Here is a 25,620-nt window from a genome sequence, read left to right as displayed (position 1 = left end):
TCCACAAAGTAAGGCAAAAGTCAGTGACTATGCTCATTGGTCAGAAAAGGTACGAGTACTCACCTCAAACCCGTAGCATACAAAGAAGTGGATGACCACAGCGATGAACAAGTAAACCCTCCAAAGAGTGGGAACGCATGCGAGCTGCAAACAACAACAATGAACACCTTTATAATACCATTGAATCTTGTCCTATGAACACCACATTTACCTAATCAGTATCTGAAAAGCCATGGTACCATGTATGGAAAACTGTCCCTTTTTAATTCAATTAGTACCATGCGGTCCATCAAATTTTCTTGAATCCCCTAATGCAATTGGGGTGCAGATGTATGAGCACCTCAGATTCCATGATCATAATCTTTTTTAATCCAGTGAAATGGACTATTCAAAATTCTAAGTCAAGGCAAAAGGAGCAAAATAAACTTTGGTTATGCGAGTTGGCACCCTAAACATGGACTGGAAAAATCCAGAATCTTTCATACCCTTCAGCCCAGGAGCACACCAACTTTGCTTTAGCTGGGACTGAAACCAATCTTACTGGAAACATTAAACCAAGGGAGCAGGAGCTGGGCATGTGCAGGAACAGGACTGGATTCTGGTGGGGAGGGAGCGTGGGCTGTCCGCTTAATATTAGCCTCACTCAAATATCAGCTGTGTACTGAATAGCGAGTCTCCCACTTGCCATACCCTGGCATTCACTAAGAGTGTATTACATGAGTGGAGCAAATGTGTGTTTTAGGATAGCAGGACGCAGTAGACGTATAACTGTAAGGCATGTATTGTGCTGCTTACAATGACCCCTGGCCAGCCACTGATCCTCAACAACTGTCTACCACCAGCTCCTTAGAATCCACAGACTGGATTCCAGTAGTAGAAGCATCCCGGTGCTCAGAAACAGCATCTTGTTGCCAGCAACGCTGCATCATAGAATATACCAGAGTGAAGATAAACCATGGTAGAAAATCAGAAAGAGGAATAAAGTATAGATTAATAGAGAGTACACATGACATGGCACTTTTTAAATTAACAGGGAACATTAAAATCCATGCAAGCAAGAGGACACTGGTTTGGGATAAACATTTAGTCTGTGCTATCCTGTGCCCCAACTCTCCACATCTTCACCCTCCATAAGTGCTTTTTGCTGCCTCACCTAATAGGCTTTTGGTTTTGAATGAAATGAAATGAAAATTAAATTAAATTAAATGAAAATGGTACTTATAAAGCGCATGGCTACCCTAAGGCCTCCCAGCGCTGAGAACCAGAACTAAGCAGTGAGCGTTTTAGATGGTTGGGAACAAAAATGTCTTTAACGGTCTGCGAAAAACTAGTGGTTTTCTTCCAAACTAATGCGGTCTGGAAGAGCATTCCACCTCTTGGAGGCAATATAGGAAAACCGTCGACCTACACTTCTGGCCCTGTGAATTCTGGGTACTGTGGCCATCCATTTGTTTTCTGAATGAAGAGCTCTGCTGGGATGGTAAGGGGAGATAATAGACTGTAGAATTGGTGGGGCTTTGGAGGACATAATCTTGTGGGTAATGCAGAGGGATTTGAACTGAATCTTCTCTGCAATTGGCAGCCCATGTAAAGAGGCTATAGATGCTCGCGCCGATTCTCTGTGGGGGGTATGTAGAAGCAGTCTAGCTGCACAATTCTGAACCGTCTGAAGTCTTTTTATAGTGGATTGCGGAGAGCCCAGATAAAGTGCATTTGCATAGTCCAGGTGAGAAAGAATTAAAGCCTGGACCAGCAGTTTCTTTGTACTAAATGGGAGTAAGGGTAAGACTTTTCTTACCACCCTAAGTAATCCGCAGCAGCATCTTGTACCTTCTGGGCTTGTACTTTCATGTCTAGCTTGTGATCCAACCAGACTCCCAAACTATTTATTTGTTCTTTGGGCGGTGGTATGCTGCACAGGCATTTAGGCTATAGGGGGTGAGACCCACTGGAGCAAGTTTCCCCAGAAACATCACGTCTGTTTTTGCTCTGTTTAGATGTAAAAAGGAGCACTCCATCCACGCCGATACTTTTTCCAAACAGTTAGCTAAGTTGTTTGGCTTGTTTCCAGGTTGATTAAGGGAAACTATCAATTGAGTATTGTCAGCGTATGTAACAATTTGTATGCCAAAGGGTTCAACAATTTTGGCCAAAGGGCTCATGTAAATGTTGAAAATAGTGGGGCTTAGGGATGAGCCCTGTGGCACCCCACACCTCAATGGCATACTCTTGGAGATGGAGTTGTCCTCGAAGACCTGAAATGAGCTGAGATCTAAAAAAGACTCCAGCCACATTAGCGCAGTTCCGGATACCCCTGCCTCTCTGGTCCCGGAGATCAGCAGTTGATGGTTCACGGTATCGAAAGCCGCGCTCAGATCTAAGAGGACGATTGCTGCCGAGCCTCCGCAGTCTAAAATGTTTCTAGTTTCCTCAACGACAGCAATCAAATCTGTCTCTGTGCCCTGATGGGATCTAAATCCTGTTTGCATTGGATGAAAACAGTCATTTTCCTCCAAAAAGGTGGATAAAATGGAGTTGACATGTTTTTCTGCAATTTTTGTGATCCCTGGCAGCAAAGAGATACGGCAATAGTTGGAAAACACTTTAGAGTCCGCCCCTACTTTTTTGAGCAGAGCTCTCACCATGGCTTGTTTCCATAACGAGGGGACAATCCCTGCACCCAGGGACATATCAATACATTTTAAAATAGTGGGGGCAACTGTTTGGAAAACTTGGTTCAAAGCAGTAGGAGGGGCCATGTCCCTGGGAGAACCTGATTTTAGATTGCTAAGTGAAATTTTAAGAGATTTAATATCCAAAGGCAGAAAGATCTCCAATCTAGTCACTGGTAGAACTCTCCTGTTTTCCAGTGGAGGGTCTTTTGGAAGGATAGTGGCAGAAGGGAATGCTAGATAGATAGATTGAATCTTTGTATGAAAGAACTCCGCTATATCATTGCAACGTCCTATACTATCAACCGCAGGTAAAAAAAACAGTACTTGTATAGCGCACAAATCACCCCCGAAGGGGTATCTCGTCGCTGGGGGCCGTTGGGAAGATTAAGCAAGCTATTGCCCAGAGTCGCATGGTACTGGGCAGACCCCTGCCGCCGGAGCCAGGGATCGAACCATGATCCCCAGCGTCCAGTGTCAGTCGCCCTGGCAGCGGCGCCACACCTCTCCAGGTAAAGCTGGCGATTGAGGGGTAGTTAGTGCTTTAAAAATCTTAAACATTTCCCACGGAGCATTAGATGCTGAGGAGATTTTAGTAGCGTAATACTTAGATTGTGCTTTGCTAATTTCTGATTTATACATTTTTATGGCTTCCCTGTAAACATGCTTCTTCTCATATGAGAAATCTTTCATCCACTGTCTCTCTGTTTGTTTGCAAATTAATTTCAAATCTCTGAGACCAGGAGTATACCATGCTATACTCTTTTGGCCTTTTTTATTAAGTCTCAACTTTTTAGGGGCCACCAAGTCCAAGGAGGCTTCAATCCATTCATTACATTCATGATTTGCTGATTCTGGGTCAATTTCTAATAATGGGCGAGTATTATTGAGGATACCTGAACATGACTCAGTAGAGATCTTGGACCAATTCCGGCTGAGTTTCTTGACTGGACCCGCCGGAAGGTCCCTGATTGGTGCGGACCGGGAAAAAAATATCAAATAGTGGTCACTCCAAGGTAATGGAGTGGGGTTAGCCACTAATAAATTAATGTTAGTGAAAATAGGGTCAAGAAGGTGACCTTTAAGATGGGTTGACCCATGCACTTTCAGTTTAAGGGACAAGACCCCTAAGCTATCAAAAAGTTCCTCCACATTAGTAGAGGAGACCTCATCAAAAGGAATATTCAGGTCTCCCAATACCGAGAAATTGGACAGGGAGCTAACTAAATTAGCTATGTTTTCCGGTAGGTCAGTATTAAAATGGCCGAAGGCTCCTGAGGGCCGATAAATTAAGACCCCAGAGAACGTGCAGGTGTGGGAGAAACTAATAGCGAAGGAAATACTTTCACTGTCGCGAATTAACCCCTCATTAATCCGACAGCTAAAGGTATCCCTATAAATGATGGCCAGGCCCCCTCCTCTGCTAAGTGTCCGATCTTGTCTCAGGATAACATGTATATATGATTTCATATGCAAGTATTGATGAAGAGTGAAGCTAGCTGGGGAGAAACAGGACTCTGCACAATTTAGGGGCAGAAATCTATATCTTTTTGAGTTACATAGTTACAGTTCACATATTCACAATTACATTATGTATCACATATTTACAATTTAGGCACAGGGAGATTTTTCGAGTTTGACAGATGGCATGCCAAACCGATGCTCAGCCCACTATTTAGAGATGGGCAGACTGACCTTTCTGAAGTGGGTTCCCTGCTGAATCTGCCATGGAACTACTTACTCTGATGGGATAGTGGAATAGGAACTAACAGAGTACGAACATCAGACAACCCACCCTATTTACAGCAGACAGTCTGATGCTTTTTTTTGCTGTCCATTACTGCCAGGACAAGCCTGGCATTTTAAAACACAAGAAAAGAAAAAGGACTCCCGCATCTTGGGAGAAACCTCTCTGGTTTTTGGGCCATCGCAAATTTTTGCATTTTTCTTCAAGATACTTCCACTTTGGGAGCTAGTTTTCGCCTTTCAGTTGCCACACACCAAACCTGCAGTGCCCTCAGAGGAACTGCAGTGACGTTGGATACTCTGATGACACTCTGATCACACAGATATCTTATTTTGGCCGGTGGTAATCTCTGAATATCACAGCCTTCTGTCCATCAGGGTGGTGGACGTAATGTCCTCTACCACCCTAACGGACAGAGTGAAGACCGCTATTCTCTAAATCATGCACCCAAAAGACACAATTTTCCTTTAAGGCCACACACAGATCTTCAGGTTTCATAGTTGATGACTTAGGAAATAGTTGCAAAAAGAAAAGATGATGGACAGAATGCTGAACAAATCAAACATTCACCCCCAGTCAAAGATCTGGGTTAAATCCATCATTTTTTTAATCTCCATGCCATTCCAGTTTGAGCCCAGCATATGCACATCAGTCTGACCCTGTTCCTCATGGGAACAGGGTCAAGACTGAACTAGCCCTGGACTGGAAACATGCATCCTGCGACTGGTTTCAGGGTATCGCACCTCATCAGGCAGGCTAGCCTGAATGTGGTGGGATAGTAAGCAGGCGACCCATGTCTGGGAATGCCCTTCCCACTTAGAGTGAGAACTTCAAACGGAACAGATGATGGACAGAATGCGGAACAAATCAAACATTCACCCCCAGTCACAGGTATGGATTAAATCAATAATTTTTTGGCTCGCCATGCCATTACAGTTTGGACCCAGCCATATGCAAATTAGTTTTGACCCTGCTCTCCAGACGTGGGTCCTCTCCTTGCCATGGCACCGAACTAAGGTTATCCAGGCAGAGAAGGGGCGATACCCCAAAACTAGTCCTAGGATGCTTCTTTCTGGTCCAGCAAGGACCCGGCCTGGCAGTTCGGGCTGCAAAGTTCCCATAGGGAGAAGGGTCAATACGGATTTGCATGAGACTGAGTGCAAACTGGGGTGGCGTGGTGAGAAAAAACAATAGAATAAGGCCCACATCTTTCTACTGGGTGTGAGTGTTTGACGTTCTTCAACATTCCATCAACCAATGGCAATTTTTGCATTTGACTTAGGAAATTGGGTACATCTCATCTCATTACATCTTCACCTAATGACAACATATCAAAGATAAGTCTTTCATTTGGTTTGCCTACCTAATCCCTGCCACATTGGTGAATTTATCATTAAGGGAAATCCTGACTATGTTACAGTCAGTTAACTGTAAAGCAGAACCTATCTAGAGAGTAAAAGAGAAGTGAATAGAGGCATGACTATAGGGGAAAGGTAAGGATCTCTCACAAAGATGCAGAAAGGTATTGGGTGGATATTCTTCCCACTGAGAGATGTAGGGGCAGATTTACAAACAGTTTGCGATGGGTTTGTGTCACAAAAATGACGCAAACCTGCGCATAATTTTACTTTTCAGTGCAAGCCTTATTGTGTGCTGGAAAGTTGCACAAGTTGCCTGAAAGTAACACAAAGCAGCGCAAAGGCCAGCTTTTTGTTGGTCTGCACCAAGAGGGCATTCCATGGGTGGGGCACAGGCATTCCAGTCCAACCACCTATGGCTTTTTATGCAAAACCCTGTCTACTTACAATAGCAGATAGGATGTGTATAAAAAAATAATGACACTTTGAAGCAAGTGTTAAACTAGAGAAATGCCTTTATTTCTCTTAACATTTCCCACGTTGCATGTGTGCTGTACTGGTCAACACACATCCAACGTGGGCAATGTTTTAAAGTTAGTCTAAGCTTAGTATGTTGTACAAGAAGGGTTCCCTTCCAGTACAACACCATGCTAGACTCACGTAGACATCCTTGCGCAATGGTGCAAAGGTGGTGCATGGCGCTTTGCAGCCTGATTGTGCATCCGCACTTGAGAGCGAGGGGGAGAGTGCCATATGTCTGTAGATATAGCGCAGTCCTTCTCTCTCCCTCTCACGCAACACAGCAACTTTGGGTGCGTGAGATTTGTGTAAATCTGGGTCGTAGGGTCTTATTCACAAAGCCATTTTGTGGTACATAAATGAGTACTTCTGTAATACTATGTTACATTCTCTGAAATATCTGTGTGAATTGAATTCAAAACATCTAAAATGGAAATAAAATGGGAATATTCATTTACAGATATTAGCTACAGAATGGTCTGTGTCCTATTTGCACTTTTATTATTGAAGAGTTGGACGTTTCAAACTGAGTCACAAAGGACTGTAAGAGTATGTATACAGGTGCTCCTGTGGTGGTACTTCTCATACTCATAACTGCTTCTGTAAATCAGCCCCTCATAGTTCCTGAAGAGGTGGCTTATTAGACCTGTCAGAATTGCAAGCGAGTTGGGGACACTTCTGATGTTGACTGGGACGTTGTTCCAGATCCTGGAATGGTCAGTCTTCTGGAGATGACTTGTCTTCTGGTTTTCAACGTATTTATTTAGCTTTTTTGTGTGGAGTTTTTAGCTTCTTTCCTAGTGGTGCCCTGTGTTTTCTTGTGGCATAGTTCTGTTCCGGTGAACGAGAAACAATGGCTTTGAATGCTGGCCTGAGCAATTGCCAGTGGCTGAGATCAATTCAACCATCCCATTCATCACCCTGTTTTTGATGCCCTAAGTGTGACTCTCATGCCCAGACGTGGGTCCCATGCTCAATGTGAAGTTAAATGAAATGAAAATGAAATAAAAATTTATTATAGTATGTAAAGCACAGCTGTGACCTAGAAGGTATTTTAGCTCGAGACCAGCCCAAACCCCGAACAGAAATAAAGGTACCATGGTCATTATGTAGGAAGCGGCCAGGTCTTCAAGGCTTTCCTGGAAGTCAGTAGATCTTGACAAGTTCTCAACGATGGAGGTAAGGTGCTCCAGTATTGGGCCACATTAACAGAGAAGGTGTTGTTATAGATGAAGTTCTTGTTGTTAATGATATGCACAAGCTGAGTGGGCACACTCGGCTTGTTTGGTATTAAATAATGGATTGTTACAGCAAATTGAGCTGTAGGGATCCGAGCAGGCAGGACGTGCTGTGTCGTGGGCTTGATGTACTGAAATAAAGTTACCTAAATTATATCTCTGCTTCCTGGGCAACTATTACAGAAAACCCGGCCTCCAACTCTGAAATTCTTGATTTTTTCTATGCAGAGGAGATTTGCTGTGGACTCTGGCAGGTACATATGTCTTAAATTTCCTTTGAAAATTGGAGGGTCATGGCATAACGTTTGGGGCTGACCCTGCAGAGCGAGCCGGATCCAAAGGGAGTTGACTACCAAGTTCAAATTAATCTCTGAGATAACACCAGAGACATAATTCTAGCATTACAAAATAAAAAATACAAATGAGCCTGGTTCAATATATTTAAGGATCAAACATAGGAGTTCAGATTAGAAGTTTGCAAAATAGCATATCTTTTTCTCATGAAATTTCACAAAATTCCAAAATAAATTGTGAAATTACACTTTTTTAGCAAAGTGCGGCTTGTCAATGTCTTGCATGACTTCTTTAATGTGAGTGTATTCTTTCTGTAAACAAGTCTTGCAAGATACCAGCAGGAGACTAATTCCTACAGAAATTGTCTCATAGTGAGGTATTTTCTATGCAACCCAGACTTTACAAATGTTACACAAAATCGCGTAATCCATACTTTTGAGGAATTTTGAAAGTTTCAGGAACTGGGCTGATAGAAATAAAGATTTTCACAGGCCAATTTCAGACCCTTAATTTTAAAACCTTTATGTTGTAAACCACTGTCTATTCTGTGAGGAATTCAAGGCCGATGATCCCTCAAGATTCGGAATGCCACCAACTGCAAAAACATTGGTATTCCCCAGGCTTTTTTCTCACTAAGGTTCTAGATTTGTCCATCACAGGAAAGATATGGCTTTGGAAGTGAGGCTCCGCCCCACCTTTAGTAGGTGAAAGCGGATGAGTATGCAAACAACCATAGTGGACAAGAAATGGATAAGACTTCTCTGTTTCTGGGGAATCGACTCATCTAAAAAGGAAACCCACTCCAAGTGATCCTCAAAGCATGGGGACAGTGCCCACACAAAATGAAAATGTGCATTTGAGAATGTTCATCCGGTTACAGCTGAGTCCCTAAAAGCAATAACGTAAAATATTGAGCAAGAATTTTGCTGATGGTCAATTCCAATCATTCTGCCATGATATGGAAGCTTGAATATGAGAATGGAGCAGCGTAATTTTGGCTCCACCCTTTTCATGTTTGACTGTGCCACATATATGTTTACGTGTGGCCTCATGTGCTCGTGTGATGCAACATTATTAACGTAATATAGTGTACTTGGACAGATACAGAAAGTGCCCTTATTGTGTAATCTCGACATTTATATGAGTGTGCATATTAACATTTTCCCTTACAGTAACGACGAGTTGCATTTCTCACATAAAACTACATTTGTGCATTTTGGAATAATATTGTAATTCTTATATGTTCATCTATTCATTTAAAAATAATACTCTGCATTTAATTTAAACCTGAAAATGCATCCATTTGAATAGTGCTTTACATCTATATTGTGACTGTATATCTATCTGTAATCATGCATTAAACGTGCTGCATTAGGTTAACCAGAGGCCTTAAGCACTGGTATTTCTGAAAGTTTTAACTTTAACATGAAGGACGTTCTAATGTGTGGAACAAAGGAAAGAAATCTCGAGTGTAGTTGACAAGTCTTGTTGTTTGAAGAAGGAAAACAATGAAACATGTGATAGTGGATTCTCGAAGGTTCTGTTGTAGGTATAATGGAGGATATACTTCAATGCACACTGATACGGGTGTCGATCGGTGTGATGTTACGGACAGTGGACCCCTTTCCGGCCCCCTTTCTGTGAGGCTGTTGGAGCGGGACTCACGGTGTCCAAGACTGGCGTCTTGCTCATATTTAACTTACCCCTCTTGCCGACCTACTATCTGACCTTTTAAAGGAACCTTTCCTTCTTTCTTTTCTTATCCTCAGGACTGGCCTGGACCTGTTTATGTTCCAGCATTTTCCGTCTCCTTGCGATCCACTCTCGTTTGTAACCCTATGTACGGTATAGATGGCTATTGGGCTTCTTATCATGGGGTCCATTCTACTGTTGAGCCTCCCCTGTCAGAAACTTATTATGCCTTTCTATTATTGAGTCCCTTGTACCACATGTCCGGTGGTCTCTACATGACATATTGATGGCTTAATATCTTTGAATGTAAAGCAAACAACATGCCCTGAAGAAGGAACTCTTTATGTACTTCAGTGTTCGCGTCGGCGTTTTGCTCTACTGACAAAAAGTAGCTTTATTTGATAACAAGTATCTTAAAAGCAATAACATACATACGATCATCATAAAAATACGAGTTATCAAATGAACCATAGTCTAAACATATGCAATCCATAAAAACAGTAAATTCTCATTTCCATAGGAAAATAACGGCGGACTATTTCAGGTGAAAACTTTGTGTGGCCATGAATTAATTCAATTTCAGCTTGTTTTCTTTTTATAAAAGAGTATAAAATGACAGTGCAATAAAAATGGGCAGGGCAATTGGTAATATAAAAAACACAATAGTTCATTTAGTGTGTAACAGTAGTGTTTTAAACCTTACTATCCAGGCACGGCCGAGGTACTTGGCCACGCCACAGGCCAGGAGGGTCCATGCGTCCGTTTTCAGAATGCGCAGAGCAACACTATGTTCGTAAGTGCCCAGTAGGCCACATATTAGTTTTAGACATCTTGTTCTTGCCTTCTTGTAAGCAGGGCAGGTAAACATAAAATGAGCCACGCTTTCAGTTGGAGCCTTACAGCAGGGGCAGTCCGCTGTTGACTGATGCGGGACACTCCACTTTGCAGTTAATTCTCGTATCGGGAGTGTGCCTACCCTGAACTGAATATAAAGCGCCCTGTCTCATGGCGTCTGGATAAAATCTAAGTAAGGTTCTAAAAATATGCGCTGCTGGTGCAAGTAAAATTCTTCTGTGAGCCTTGCTAATCTTGGATTACAATGCTCTTGCCGTCTACCCAAACCCAATAGGGCTTTTTGAGGTCAGCCTTACTAGGTGGGGTTTGGGTTTCCCACAAATCCTTCAAGCCGAGCGCAAAAACTCACTTTTTTAGATTAAGGAGCCAGCTGATCTTTTGGTTACCATCCATAGCCATCACTTCAGTAAGCGCGGAGGCATAGCTACCAAGCTCAGGGGTCCGACGCAGACAGGCCCAGAATAACACTGATTTGTTTGTTATCTCTAAACCAGAATTTTTGTATTATTGTATGGTTATTTGTCAATGTGTTGTCTCTTCTTTGTCCATTGTCTGAATTTGTTGTGTTTTGCCGTCTGGTGTGTAATCAATTTTGTTTAATGTCATGTTCTGATTATCATGTCTAGTGGGTTTTGCTTTGAATGATCTGTCATTTTTCCACAATTAATCCATATGTAGATAATTGCTTGTACGTATCTTTGAAGTTATTTGTATTTATGAATATTTATACATTTTTGTCCGTGGGACAACCTTATACTTATCCTGGATTAATCGCCTACATTTTAAATATTAGGGGGAAGATGTGTTTTTTTCCTGGCGGTATTTTCCCTGCTCTCTTCTCCCACATAGAGATTTCAGGGACGCTCTGTTGTTTATTTTGATTATACTTCAGCTGTATTCAGATTCCCTTTAGGTTCTGAGAGGTACATGGCTCTCTGAGAGATCTCAGGGGCATATTATCAAGAAACGGCGTTAAAAGTATCGCTAAAGTGGCGATAATGAGCTTGATAATATGCCCTTGAGAATTCCCATGGAAGCCCATGTTCTGGTGTGAACCTGGGCTTCTATTGGAATTCTCTGCGGCATATTATCAAGCCCATTATCACCGCTTTAGCTGCAGTTTTCTGCCGCTAAAGCGGCGATAATTTTAACGCCGTCCTTGATAATATGCCCCTCAGTTGTGTGGTTTCATGCGCTTCAATATTCCTTCTCATTAGATTATACAGAGGATCTACTTTGCAGACACCTTTCTCTGCTTTATGACTTAAAAAGGTTTTCCTGAAATCTAGTTTAGAATAGGGTTTAGTGGATCTTAGACAACTCATCTATAGGCAGGAGAATCGAAACTTTCAATCTATTTACCAGACGTTGTTTCTCATTCTCTGTGTAGCAGCTACAGAATTCCTCATTTGCTTTCTGTTAATGAGGCTACATTTTGTATGTCGTTTCAGACATCCCTTAATAAATCTGTATTTTTATACTATGTTTCTGCGACTGATTTATATTAGCTTGGTTTTGAATTTGAAATAAATATATACTCAATCCCATTAATCTCTGAGCTTTACTATGTGACCAAATGGGTTACACTGTAATTGGCACATTGTAGTTGATCCTAATGTCTTTTATTCCTCAGGCACCTATAGCCTTCCATCGCAGTGGTAAAGAGAGAATGGGACCTAATTCTGTGCGTTGTCAATACAAAAACAGATTTTTTAGTTAGTGACCTGTCGCATGGATATGTTTCAGAATAGGTTGATATTTTTTTCATATTAATAAAAGAATAGCAACAAATGTGGTAATGTTTTTAAAGTCTAACTATGAGGAATGCGTAGAGTGTTTAGTATTAATAATAAAAAATCAGAAGTGGGAGACAAAAACAATCTTCATATATAACTGTTCCAGCTATTAGGGCAGCAATCTGATATTGACTCATGGAATCACCAACACTCTAATGCCCTCACTCCACTGATAAATAAACTCAGGGGTGAAGGAAAAGCTCTGCATCGAGCAGCTATCACTAGGGTTGGTGCTACTGAAAGTTTCTACAACTTCTCACACAGAGTAAAATCCAGCCAGACTATGGCCAACATGGCCAAATCAGAAATCAATCAGCAATTGATTGAGGATATAAGGAATCAAAGGATCAGGTATTTCCTCAATCATGTGACATAGCCATGATCACAATGCTACTCTCAACTATATACCAGATTGTTTTCTGATAACCCCTGGGTGTGTAATATAAAGGGCTATCTGAAGAAATGTCATATTATATTGAAATAGGGAAAGCAGAAAATGTAACATTGCAAGCTGAAGTGAGCACGAAGGAAGCAAACTGACGCATCACAGTATTGGCCTCAGGGAAACAGCAGGGTATGAGGCTCTTCCTGCTAGACTTTACAAACACACAGAACAGTAGATTACTCTTAGTTGATGTAACATGACGTTATCGCCAAGGGCCTACCTCTGGAAGCATGGAAGGATGCCACAGTACCAATATTTTTCAAGAGAGGTAAAGACCCAATGGATTACAGAGAATGTCTACTAGAATCAATGTTGAATTAGAATAAATTGATAAACTTAAATATCACAGCTCTATCAAAAGCTGTGATATTGGATATTGTGAATAGGACAGCACTACACTACTAAACATGCTGCTTTTTAATTGGCTCCAAGCTGGTTGATTACTAACCATGAGATTCATAGTCAGTACCTGAGGCAAGCCTTATTACAGCATGAACCCACAGATCCCTGCGCCGTCATAACTCATGTTGGGTGTAACACTCAAAGTCAGAACAAACCCTGGGAAAAAGCAATAAGTACACACAAGAAAAGCTTGAAACCAAACCAAAGGTTTGGAGACTGTGGATGACCGGACAATAGTAGCTGGATCGTAGATTTCAGAGCCAGATCTTCTAGGTCAGTCGGAGAGCGGCAGACAGTTAGAAAAAAAGAGCCACCGCATTTAGGACAATTCAAGCAGCAAGGTAGTGGGAACAAGTTGCATCGCAACTGCTTGGTTTTCTGGATCCTAAAAGGTCAGTTTGTGCAACATGTCTGCCTACCCCTGAACCTTTGTTTTGTTTTCCCAAATTCCCTTATGTTTTCTTCTTCTCTCCACCGTGTCCTACATAGAAGGGTCATGCTTCCATCCTGTGCCTTCATCTCCTGAATTCCTCTAGATGTGGCTACTACTTCCGAACCTCCTGGTTCTCCTAAGCCTAGAGAAGGTTTCTGGGTACTTCCTGGGTTTGTTAACCACTATCTAGCACTGAGCATCAGGTGAGTAAAATGGGATTGGGGATTGTGTTCTGCTGTGGTACATTCAGTGTCTTTTACATTGTCTAATGGTCCACATTTGCTACAAGACAGCATTTGTATTTTCATTCATGAAGCTAAAAGGGCATCAAAGCGCTAACACCGGCCAGAAACAGCCAGAGGGCGACAGAAGAGGCATCAATAAGGATGAGAGAATAACCAACATTTAAGATGCACATGAAACACAGAGTAAAAATTCAGACTCGCAGTATGTATAGGGAGTGAGTTCCATAACCTGTCGGCTGTCACCAAAAACGAGTGGCCGTCCCATCTAGCCTTCCTGAACTTGGGGATGATCACCTTTCTCAGTGCTGCATATCTAAGCTGTCTCTTTGGCAAATACCAGTTGAAAGAGGTTCCCAAATACTAAGAGTCCTACTGAGAAGAGCCTTGTAGACCATGCATGAAGCTTTGAAGGTCACCCGCTTCCTCACTGGTAGCCAATAGAGTGACCACAATCTCTCCTTAACCAAAAGATATGTAGGAACATCCAGGAACACTCGTGCAGCTGCATTTTGGATGACCTGGCTGGAGTTTATTGAGAGAGTACTGGTTGGCATTTAAATATAAAGTTTTACAGTAGTCAAGATGAGATGTAATAAGAGACATGACCACTGAGACTCTTAATTCTCCGGGCAAGAAGGGAAAAATCTTCTTCAGAATCTTAAAAATGAAGAAGCAGGTGCTCACCATCCTGTAGACCTCAGCATCGAACATGAGAGTTTATCAAAAATCACTCCAAGGTTTTTAGCAGTGACCAAAAGAATGGGTAAGGGCCACCAGAGTTCACACCACACAGAGTTATCCGCCACAAAAACCACAATCTCCATCTTCTTAGCGTCCATTTTAAGCCAGTTCTATTTCATCCAGGTACAGATTTCAGACATACAGGTCTTAAACTTGTCAGCCTTCAGCCCCCAATTGTCAGATATAGAGACAATGATATGGTGTCATTCGCATAGGACAGCACCTGGAACTCGAAGGATCGCACCAATTTTACTAGAGGGTCCAAGGAAAGATTGAAGAAAGTGGGACTGAGGGAGGACCCCTGCGGGACTCCACAAGGAAGCTGGAAAGGTCCGATTCTCCAGAGAATATTTCTTAGAGAGAAATAGACGAGTACTAACCCGAACTGCTGCAAGATGAGTCAGCAAACTCCATTGTGTTTCTCTACTACTCCCTTTTCTCAGTTCCCATAATAGAAAACTGTAGGCTGGAGTTCCTCCACAGCTGCCTGTGTACATCACAGCATTCTAGCGAAGAAGCTGAATCTTCCTTTATCACACAGACGGTGCCTGCACAGGCAGCTGGAGAAAACAACCTTACAGTCATTCACTCTCCAGTATAGAAGGCTGAATATTTATATGAAATGTTTCTTATCTCTGCTGCTACAAGTTCCTGAAATAACTGAGGTATTACATATTTAAAATGTTCCCACCCTGTGAAGATTGTGTAGGCTATTACAGTATTTACTATGCTCTAAACACATACCATCATTTATTTTAAAATGTGTCTTAATTAATTATCTTTGGGTATAACAGTTTTTAAGGTATACTGAAAGACAATTCTGCAGACAACAAATATGTATTTAATCATGTTGCATCATTCCCTTTTATGTACTTCAGTATAATACAAATTCCTGCAAAGAGATACAAGTACTGCCAAGAGGATGTAGGAAAAAGTAAACAGAGAAAAATAGATATCCAACTAGCAACATTTTCAGAGGGGTGGGTGGAATGATTCATTCTGCTAGTGGAATTTGTTGAATCTGGCAACTCCACATTACTCTTGTAACATGGAGTCCTTGCCAAATTCCGGCAAACACAGCATTGCGGACTTTTTTCCTGCTAAGTTCCAGAAATGCGAGCAAGATTTTCCGTCCTTAACTTGATTGTCTAACAAAAGTGGTTGTGGCCAGAGGCTTTTTGCTGCTGCTCGAGTAGATTTGCTGCTCCTTGAGTAGATTTGTTGCTTTTCTAGCAGATTTGCTGCTTCTCGAGTAGATTTGCTGCTTTTCGAGTAGATTTGCTGCTTCTCAAGTAGATTTGCTGCTTTTTGAGTAGATTTGCTGCTTCTCGAGTAGATTTGCTGGTGCTCGAGTAGATTTGCTGGTGCTCGAGTAGATTTGTTGCTTTTCGAGTTGATTTGCCGCTTCTTGAGTAGATTTGCTGCTTTTTGAGTAGATTTGCCTCTGCTCAAGTAGATTTTCTACATGGTGCCGTTCGCATTGATTTTGCAGTGCTACCGTGCTACCGGTGCTCAATTGCAGCATGAGCAGCATGACGTACATATTTCCCACCCATCCACAGAACTCCATGAAATCTCACAGACTTTCTATACGACACAGCGGAATTCCACAGAGTGAAACTCCGCCAGTTCCGCCCATCCCTAGTTTTTCGGAGGGTTTTACTATCCATTGGAGCATAAATCCATTGGTTTTAAATATGAGATCTGTCTGTCAATAGCTTTATGCACCTTAAAACATCTACTTACATATATTTAAAGTAAAATGAAAAAAACATTGATATCTATCATAATGTTACTATTTTAAACCTATTAAGTGATAGAGAGGATGGGTAGTGTTGAAATATAGTTTCCTCAGCTTTGCCATTTCACCATCCCTCCCTCTATTCCCTGTTGGTATAGTCAGTCAGTCAGTCAAAGTGGCTTTATTTCGATACAAAAAATATCTTTAAAAGCTTTACAGAAGTAAGATACATTACAGAATTAAAATCTATAAAAACATAGACAATAAATAGCTAAAAAGGTCAAATCACAGAGACCATAATTAAACAATTACTAAAAGCCATTTTGTCCTAATAAGCCACGCCCAGCTTAAGTATTTGGCTAAGCCACAAACAAAAAGCAGCCGAGTATCTGAACTTAAAATTCGCAGGGCCACGCTACATTGTCGAGTGCCCAGCTCCCTACACAGTGGTTTAAGCTACCTGGAACGGGGCGCTTAATAGGCTGGGCATACAAACAAAAAATGAGGGATCGATTCTATCTCCAATGGACAAAAGGGACAGTAAGGTATAAGCCTTACACTAATGTAATTTGGAATGCTGGTGTGGAGGAATTGTGTGAAGAGAATTCACCTAACAAAAAAGCACTGGAGAGGTCATATCAGCCTTAGCAAAGCTTCTTACCTATTCTTCCTTGATTGTTTCTTGATTGTCTCTTTTTCAGTTCAGAACAAGGACGTCTTTCTGCGGACTATTATACCCCAGCAATTTGCAATCGCCATTGACTTCTGATTAGTGATTTGAGTAACAATTACTTTCAATTATTGCTTTCACCTCAGTAGTAACCACATGTAAAGTAATAAATACTGTTCACTGCACCATATCGGCATGGCACAAACTGAGCTCCAAATTCTACTTACCAGAGCTCTCATTCATAAACCATCTGCACCTCGCTCTCATCAATGAAGAAAAATCATTACAGAACTTAAGTAAGATTTGTCTGAGAAAAGTAGGTGTTTTTTTCCCTGGTGACAGTTTCATCCAACTACAAAGTTTTGCCAGGCTTGAAGACTGTACCCCTCTAATAATCTTTCTAAATCATGAGCAAGGCCTTTAGAGCTCAAAGGCGCTTCATTTTGCTGCCATAACACCAGTCACAGACATAGAGATAATGTAAGATAGTCAAACGTAACATCTGATAGATATTTGGCTTGAGACTCCATTACTGCCAGCAACTGGGAAATATCCTCTCCCGTCAGCAAATCTAACGAAAGGGACTGAAATAATGTCACTAACAAGTGTGATGTGTATACTGCATAAAATTCTAGTCCTTATTAAACAGAATGTGGGTCCAAGTAATAGCGCAAATGTAATTTGACGCAATTGATTACTTAAAAGAAAGAAATATGTAGAAAATCTAGGCAAACGTTTACCTTACCTCAAGATGTCGAAGGAAGCTTCCAGACGGGCACAATAGGAAGGAGGTGGGTTTATTCCTCTTTCATAGTAGAGGGGGTGGATCTGAATGAAGGAAAGAACTCCTGCTCGGGAAGGGTGCACAATGTAGGGTAGGGCATTGAAATTGCACAGGTAAGTAAGGACGAGGAGGGCAGATGAGATGGTAGTGTTAGCTAGGCGCCTAGTGAAAAAAGCTGCTTCTCCACAGCTCTCTCATGGAGACCCAAGGCCTCATTTATGAAAACTGTTGCATCACTGCGTGAAAACAGCGATGTGACAGTTTTCACTGCGCCCTCCTTGCGAGATGATGGATGCGCCGTATTTAATGTGCTGCACTCCATGTCGCAGGGAGTTACATATACGTCAATATCACTGACGTACCTGTAGGCTCCAAAGTGACACATTGCTGGGTTGTGTCTGAAAACTGAAGCAGCTCCAGCAATGCGTCCTTTCACATGGGGGGGCCTGCGTCAGTCTTACGCCTGCTGTAAGACAGACATAAGATTTTGACGCAGTGGCGTCTTAGAAGTGATAGATTTCACTGCACCACATCTACCAGGCTTTTTACGTGGCAACGCCCACCCTGCATACATTATACCTGACACAGGTATAATATAGCGAATGGCTTTACAAAGTGACGCATCTGCTTAGATGCATCACTTTGTAAATAGGGCGCAAAATGGCACATTTTTTACGCTGCCGGTGTGTCACAAAAAGTGACGCATCGGCGGTGCAAAAGTGTTGCAAGGCCTCATAAATAAGGCCCCAAATGACTTTGACCCTGTCCCTGCTGATCGAGGGTCTTTCTAAGGCAATGCATTAGGGTTCTCCTATTTAAAATTTCTGTATTTATTATCACATGTAGTGCGATGTAAACAATTTTCATGCAAGATTCTAGAGAGTAAACTGAATTGGATTCAAGGCATCCTTTACCTGTGATATAATGTACAGTTCTTTGATGTCAGCAAAAATCAGGAAAATACATAGTGCAGTCAGTCCAATGAGTAGTAGTGAGAATAGATCTAAAACAACAAAAAACAGGCATCTTAGAATAATTCAGAATGAAGCTTTAAAAACACATGATTTCTGCCATGCAGGGTTTATAAGAAAAGTGTTTTTGCCACCATCAGAAGAATTCAGTGCAAATCTACAGCTGAAAGGTCCAAGAAATTATTATTTAGTTTTTGTCTTGTCTAGAACTGGATACGCCACCATCAGCCTCACCAGCTCCTGGAGACCCTCACTGGTGACAAGAAGTGCTCTGCAAATCTACTTATTGATTGAGCCCATTTTCATTTTTACCAGATAGTAAACCCTGACTGTGCTGGTTCAGTGTTATATGCTCCTGAAGTCTCTAAAGTGAGTTCATTTAACCTGGTACTCATCTGCGTAGACTTTGATTTTCAGATAGTGCATCTCAGAAACAGCGAGCAAGGTTCTCCCCTTTCTGTTTCTGAGCTGCCCTGTCTAAAATAATACTCTAACTCTGGAAAATATTGAGTGAAATAAAAGCACTTTACACGCTTCAGCCACATAAAAACAGGAGCTGGACTTCGCGCTGAGCCAGGGGAGCCCATCATGATCCAGCTGTGATGGTGGCCTTTGGGGTAGAATACACCAAAAGGCAAGGGACACAGGGCCCGCCGGTATGATTGGCACGCAGCCACAAAGATGAGCCTGGACAGGGAGCACTGGTTGCTTACTTGGGTGCCCCCAGCTAGGACTAACTCTCCCCTGTCACATTCTAGCCTTTATTCTCTGTGCTCCACATGACTGTTAGGTTCTCCATTATTGGGCAGGTGACAACTTCAGCTTCCCATCTCTCTGTCTTTTGGTGTTTACCTTTTGCTTCACAGGCAAACATGGCATTCTTCCTCAACCCTAAAAGAAAAGAGTATAACAAAAAAACACAGTCCCAAAAACACAACTAGATAGCGGAATGGACACAGAATGGAACACAAACACACATACTTCCTCAGGAGTATCCCCCAGGTGATTAGAACATTCAGATCATAAAGGATACAGGAGAGTCTCATCATGAGCTGCCATAGGTAAACTATCACACCACATGGTCTATCAGTCTCGTTGATGGTTCTGTATTTATCCGGAGGTGATACCTGTTCTTGACCACTCGAGCCATGAATGATGTCTGATTCCCTCTCCTCAGGTTGAAGTGGTGCGCTAGTCTCAATTAGGACTGCTCTCTCGATTGACACCTGCTTCTCGGGTGCTGGTGATATCTCTCTGTGACTTCCTGTCGGATTGAGGCCTGTCAGCTCCTCCTCTTGTCCCCCCTGCTCATTGTCACTCTGCTCCTCACCTTCTGCCTCTGGAGCTGACATTTTACAGAATTTCTTGGAATGCGATGTACTTCTGAGTGACCACCCATGAGAGTTGCTCAAACAGGAGCCTGAACTTGTTCCCCAGAAATATATCTCTGATCAGCACATAGTCCCCTTCTCGTATGTTGGATGCATTTGCATGTCTTTGGGGGATGGCTCTATCATTAGTTGCCTTCCACCGCTGTAGGGTGTGCTGGTCAACCTTACTAAGGTGACACAGAGCTTTTCCCGTTGTTATGTGGGGGTTCTGCTGCTACTCCCTCAGGAAAGAGTAGATAGCCCATTTCAGAGGCTGCTGGTTGCCATGGGCTATTCGGAACACTTTATTCAGTGTCCTCATGAATCTCTCAACCTCCACAATTGCTTGAGGCCATCTGGGACAGGGACCTTCTTATGTTTGATGCTCAGTGACCAAAGGTAAGTGCCACTTCCTGACTTTGGAATGCTGTGCCATTTTCCATCCGGACTTCTTGGAGGAGCTCCGTGGGTCGCCATTATTTTCTCCAATTTGGGAAGAACCTCACTGGCTACCAGGGTATTGACAATTTCAACTTCTGGGTACTTCAAATATTTCTCAATGAGGGCAAGGGTGTATTAGGCATCTGATCCATTGTGCCCAGTGAATCTTTAGTGTGTGCAACTGACCTGACTTGACGGCCCTTAGGGCCAATTGGAGGCATTTGTCAGTGGCAGAGGCTTAGCATATTGTCTTGAACGATAGTAGTAGAGAGCGATCATATTATGGAAATACTCCTCTGTTTCATTGGCCTCATCTGCTTCTTCTAGCGTGGCGTGGCATCCTGGGGTGCCTCAACAGGTAGTCGGCTGGGTGTGGGTCCATAGGCAATACTCCACTTACAGCATCCATTTCTCTATGTGGGGTGGAGGTTTTAATGAGGTGCCTTGAAAGAGGGGAATCAACGGCTTGTCGTCTGTCATGACTATGAACTGATGTCTATGGACATAGAGCTGGAAGTGCTGACACCCCCAGTGTATGGTATTCACTTTGTTTTCAATCTGTGAACAGCATCGTTCAGTGGTGGTTAGTGACTAGCTAGTGTACGCTATGGGTACCCACTCTTCACATTCTTGCTGTTGTGTTAGTACGGCTGGCAGGCTGGCATCCACGGTTAAGATCGTTGGCTGCACAGTGCTGAAGTAGGCTATGGCTGTAATGGTCGAAAGTGCATTCTTGGTGGCTTGGAGTGACTGCTCCTGATCTTTGCCCCACATCCAGATGGTTGATGACTTGGTGAGGTCTTGGAGGGGTTGGATCAGGGTGGTCAAATCCTTTATGAAGCGGTCACAGTGAGTGACAATTTCTAGGAAGCTCCTGATGTGGGAGACACTAGATGGCGGGGCCACTTCCTTGACACTGTGGACCTTCTCGGTGTCCAGGACTGCTTCATCAGCTGAGAAGATGTACCAAAAGAAATTAATCTGCTGCTTCATAAACTCGCATTTGTCTTTATGCAGTGTGAGTCCTGACACCTTTAACCACGCAGAACCCTCCGTAGCCTCTCACAATGTTCCTTTACCAGTTTGGCATAGATTAGGATGTGTCACTCTCATTGATGAATCCAGTCATTCCTACTTTTATCTCCTGTATGTTGTTCATGAGAACTTTTCAGCGGCACTTGAGATTTCAAAATTCAATTGCCTGTAGTGTCACAACCCTACATGAGTGGCGAATGTCATTATGTATCTGGAATCTTTGGCTAGAATTAGCTGGTGGTATCCTGACCGCAGATCCACCTTGGAGAACCAACTGGCTCCACTCTGTTCCTTAATGATATCATCAATGGTGAGGGTCTTGATTGTGAGATTTGACAGTCTTATGTCCACAAAAATGCGTTTTTTGTCTGGGTGCTTCCATTTCCTGGTAGCCATGATGGGCAATACCCTTGGGGTGAGCCCTCTGACATTCTTGATGATGCCAGCAGCGTTGAGTTTTTCCAGTTCTTGTTGCAGGGATTCTGCTTATACACAGAACTATGCTTAGAACCCCAGGACCTCAGTGAATTGTGGTGTACCAGAAACTCACCTCAGAACCCAGAACCCAGTATCCGGCTAGCATAAGTGTCCCATTCGTTATCCAAGATTTAGCTCAGAGATCCCAATGAATAGACAACCCAGAACAAGCGACTCAGGGTACTCTCAGGAATGGTGGGAATCGGAAATACCTGTTCGTATATTATTCTCACATCAGTCCACAACAATAATCAACAGAGACACGTTTGTAAATAAAAGGGGTTTATTTTTATAGACCACGTGTCCTAAGATGCAGTACTTTGGCTAATACAAGCAGACAAATGATTAATATCAAAACCAGCAACATAGTTACAATACCATAGAATATAAAAGGGGTGATCATATTATAATGACAGTGGATACTACCACCTTCCCTTGACTAAGAAGCTAATATTATTATTATGCTAATAGAAGGTCTCTTAGGCTTGAATAGGGGACCCCATACCTCAAAGATCAGCTTAGTGAAATCACATCACAGGAGCATCAGGAGACTTCTCGCAGGAAGGCTCGTCTTCGGTCTGAATAATAAACATGATGTCTGTGATATTAAAAGCACCAACTTTCAGGTATGTGCAGCTGCGCGTGTGTTATGGCTAAATAGTGGGTCGATCAACCTAGAGTGAAAAACATGCATTGTGTAATATTCCAGACTGTTTGTCACACCATGTACAGACCAAGGTCGCTGCGCAGAGCTTGGGATGGTAACAACAGATTGCTCTCGTGTGAGGCAAGTCTCGAGTCAGCAGTTTATTTAAGAAATAACATGTAAACGCAGTGTCGTGTGCAAAAGCAGAAAGATGGCATTCTAACATCTAACGTGGTTATGCTAACTTAACAATGTATGTGCGTATTCAGGAAGAACTCACTACACGCCCCCTTGATCGAAGCACTATTGAATAGGCAAGAAAAGAGAGAACGCAGAGTTCAGTTTCGTCAGAGCAGAACAAGGCGTAACCAATGCAGAGTTTCAGAATGCGCCAAAGTCCGAAACTACAAAAAATATAAACCAGGGTTTTTTTTAAAGAAAAAAAATAAGGAAGTGAAAAAAAAAACTCAAAACGACCATCGGGAAAAAAAAGAGAAAGAAAAGAAGAAATGTTGCGCTAGAGTGCTGTCCAGTAGCACAGGCGCAAAGGACAACTGTCCAGTTAATCCATGAATGTATAGGCAGCATATGTGGCCACTGCTTCCAACAAAAAATCGTTTGCAGGTCCACTGAAAGGGTCAGCCATCCAATCCATCAACGAAAAGGAACATACGTGTTCTTCAACCATCGGAGCCTCTAGCACGATCAGAGGGCACCCGGAATGTTCCTCCAAATAGCTCATAGCCAAGAAGTTGTAGGCAGCTGTTGAGATGTCCCAATTACCCAGGATACCATGCGCCGCACCACAGGCCATAATCCGGACACCAGAACAGGCCAACTCGTGAGACACTAAGGGCCTCATCAGTCGATCGAAATCCGGCACCGGAGACACCAGGTTGGTCAAGCACAAATCCAAAGGCCATTCAAAGGGACAATCCAGGCAGTGAAATACAGGCTGCACGCAGGTGAAGTAGGAATACCTGAAGGATAATCCATAAGCCAGGCTTAAGGTCGCCAACGGCAGAGTTCCATAAAAGTCAAGCATCCTATCACGAAGAAGATGCAGGCGGGACAGGCGCTCGTGTGGCACAGAAGGAGCATCCATTCCGTAGTATGAAAAGTAAAAGCAGCACACCTGCCACCAGCGCCAGAAGCAGCGGAACACCTCCAAAGATGCTTGAGAAAAGTGAATGAAAAAATGCCGGAATCACACCAAAAATTGTTTTGAAAGAGGTCACGAGACCCGAGCCCACAAGTTTAAAAAAATGAGCCAGGCCGGTCGTGGACGAGGCATTAAAAATAGTTTGGATCAAAGTGCCGAAATGTAGGGGGAGGTCAGTATTCAGAAGCGCCTGTACCTCAGTGCGCGTATTAGCAACGTGAAGGACAAATGTTTCACGAGAGGAAGTCAATGGCACCTCTTTTTGGGACAATAAAGCTCTTATTCTGCTCAACTTGTTGAACTCCGCTTTCAAGGTTGGAATCGAAGGCCAGATTGAAACATCCAGCTGCCCATGCGGGGGTGGAAAGAGAACATTATTGCAGCAGACAACTTTCTGCGAGACAGTTACTATGTACGGGATTCCCACTAACATCCCGCAGCAAGCTTCATTATTCAAAATTAAATAACTACCATTTGCAAGCAACGTGAAAGAAGGCGTAATCACAGGCACTGGGATACCTCGTAGGACGCAGGCTAAGTTCGGGGCTTGTACATTGCATGCGCCGTGTAATTGAATGTGCCTACATACCAAGGAATGGTCTGGTGTCGTGGTACATTCCTCTCCTTTCAAATAAACCTCAGTTCCGTCCCTAGTACATCTATACGTAAAGGGGAGGGACCAAACCTCATGTATGAAAGCGGTGCCCAGCGGTTCATATCTACCCAAAGCATAATGTTTCATACAAGAAGTGAACTTAAAAAGCGCGAAAGGGAGAGTTATCAATCCGTGGACTAACCACGTAGCTGAATTGATCTCCGCTACAGAAAAAGGCAATGGTTCTAATTTTTCAATATGTAACAATGAATATGTAGCATCCTTCATGGACATAAATCGCTGCTTGTCAGTAAGGTTAAAGGGAAGAAATAACGATGTAGTGTTAAGATAGTCCCAAGGGACTCTCCCCGCCTTTAACGTCTGCAATGTCCATGCAAACTGCATAACAGAACGCAACTGGTTTTGACCATGATATAACACAGACATATCATCATGCACAATATCAACCACAGAAGAAACAATATTATCTAATGTATAAATCCTAGAAGAGAGAGTGCTAATGCTATTATCGATAACAGCTAAAACCTTCTCCATGTTTGCTTGGTCAATAGCTCTCAACCTGGAAGCTGCCTCAATCTGCGACAACTTCCAGACTTCGTTGTAAATAGCATACGCCCACCTTTTTGTTCTGCTACCCACAGGACCTTTAACAAAATCATTCAAATCTATTTTGTCATGTAATTGTGATAAATGAACTTTGACAGACGCCAAGGTGGAATGTCGCAGCCAAGATTGGCATAACTTGCCCACAGAGTATGTAGTTACAGTATGAGACGACTCAAACCGAGGATCTACGCGTTCCTGAGTATACCCCGGTTTCAGTCCCAAAAAGCGACGTTGACAGGCGTCTGAACTGCTTTGCCAAACTAACCAACCCTCACTATGAAATTTCGAAATGTTGAAAGATGTATTTGAAACTAAGGATTGCAAAGCAGTAAGGGATAGATCTGTGTGGTTATCCCAATTGGGATAAGCGCCCAAATCCGGCACAGAAGGTGTCTTTAATTGTTTAGAAGTAGCCAATCCAAAACAGGTGGTTTGGAAGATGGATGAATTTAAAAATAAAATATGATTTGGTATAAGACAAGCACAATGCAAAGCCTCTGTACCCTGTACCTGCCACGGCTTGGAACCCCAAACCGACTTTAGATCAATAGTAGCCTTCCATACATCATAACCTTTGATTGACAACTCGTCCATAAAGGACTTAGAATAAAGTAGCTTTGTGTGTGTCAGTCTAACCTTTGCGGCAGACTCAGGCAGCACCTTA

The 25,620-nt window shown here is 42.6% G+C and overlaps 1 protein-coding gene across 1 annotated transcript in view; it reads right to left on the bottom strand.

Moving 5' to 3' along the window:
- The window catches only part of LOC146788644 (putative cation-transporting ATPase 13A4), a 468,281-nt gene that overhangs the window by 2,972 nt on the left and 439,689 nt on the right, over window positions 1-25,620 (bottom strand). The window contains exons 28-29 of the mRNA XM_085635854.1: window positions 18,547-18,635; window positions 64-144 (exon numbers count right to left, since the gene is read on the bottom strand). Coding sequence (XP_085491980.1) covers window positions 64-144; window positions 18,547-18,635 — 170 coding nt within the window. The remainder of the gene's footprint in view (window positions 1-63; window positions 145-18,546; window positions 18,636-25,620) is intronic.

This window comes from Triturus cristatus, chromosome 11 (assembly GCF_964204655.1).
Source record: "Triturus cristatus chromosome 11, aTriCri1.1, whole genome shotgun sequence".
Classification (NCBI taxonomy): domain Eukaryota; kingdom Metazoa; phylum Chordata; class Amphibia; order Caudata; family Salamandridae; genus Triturus; species Triturus cristatus.
This window is presented reverse-complemented; position numbering and strand designations above follow the sequence as displayed.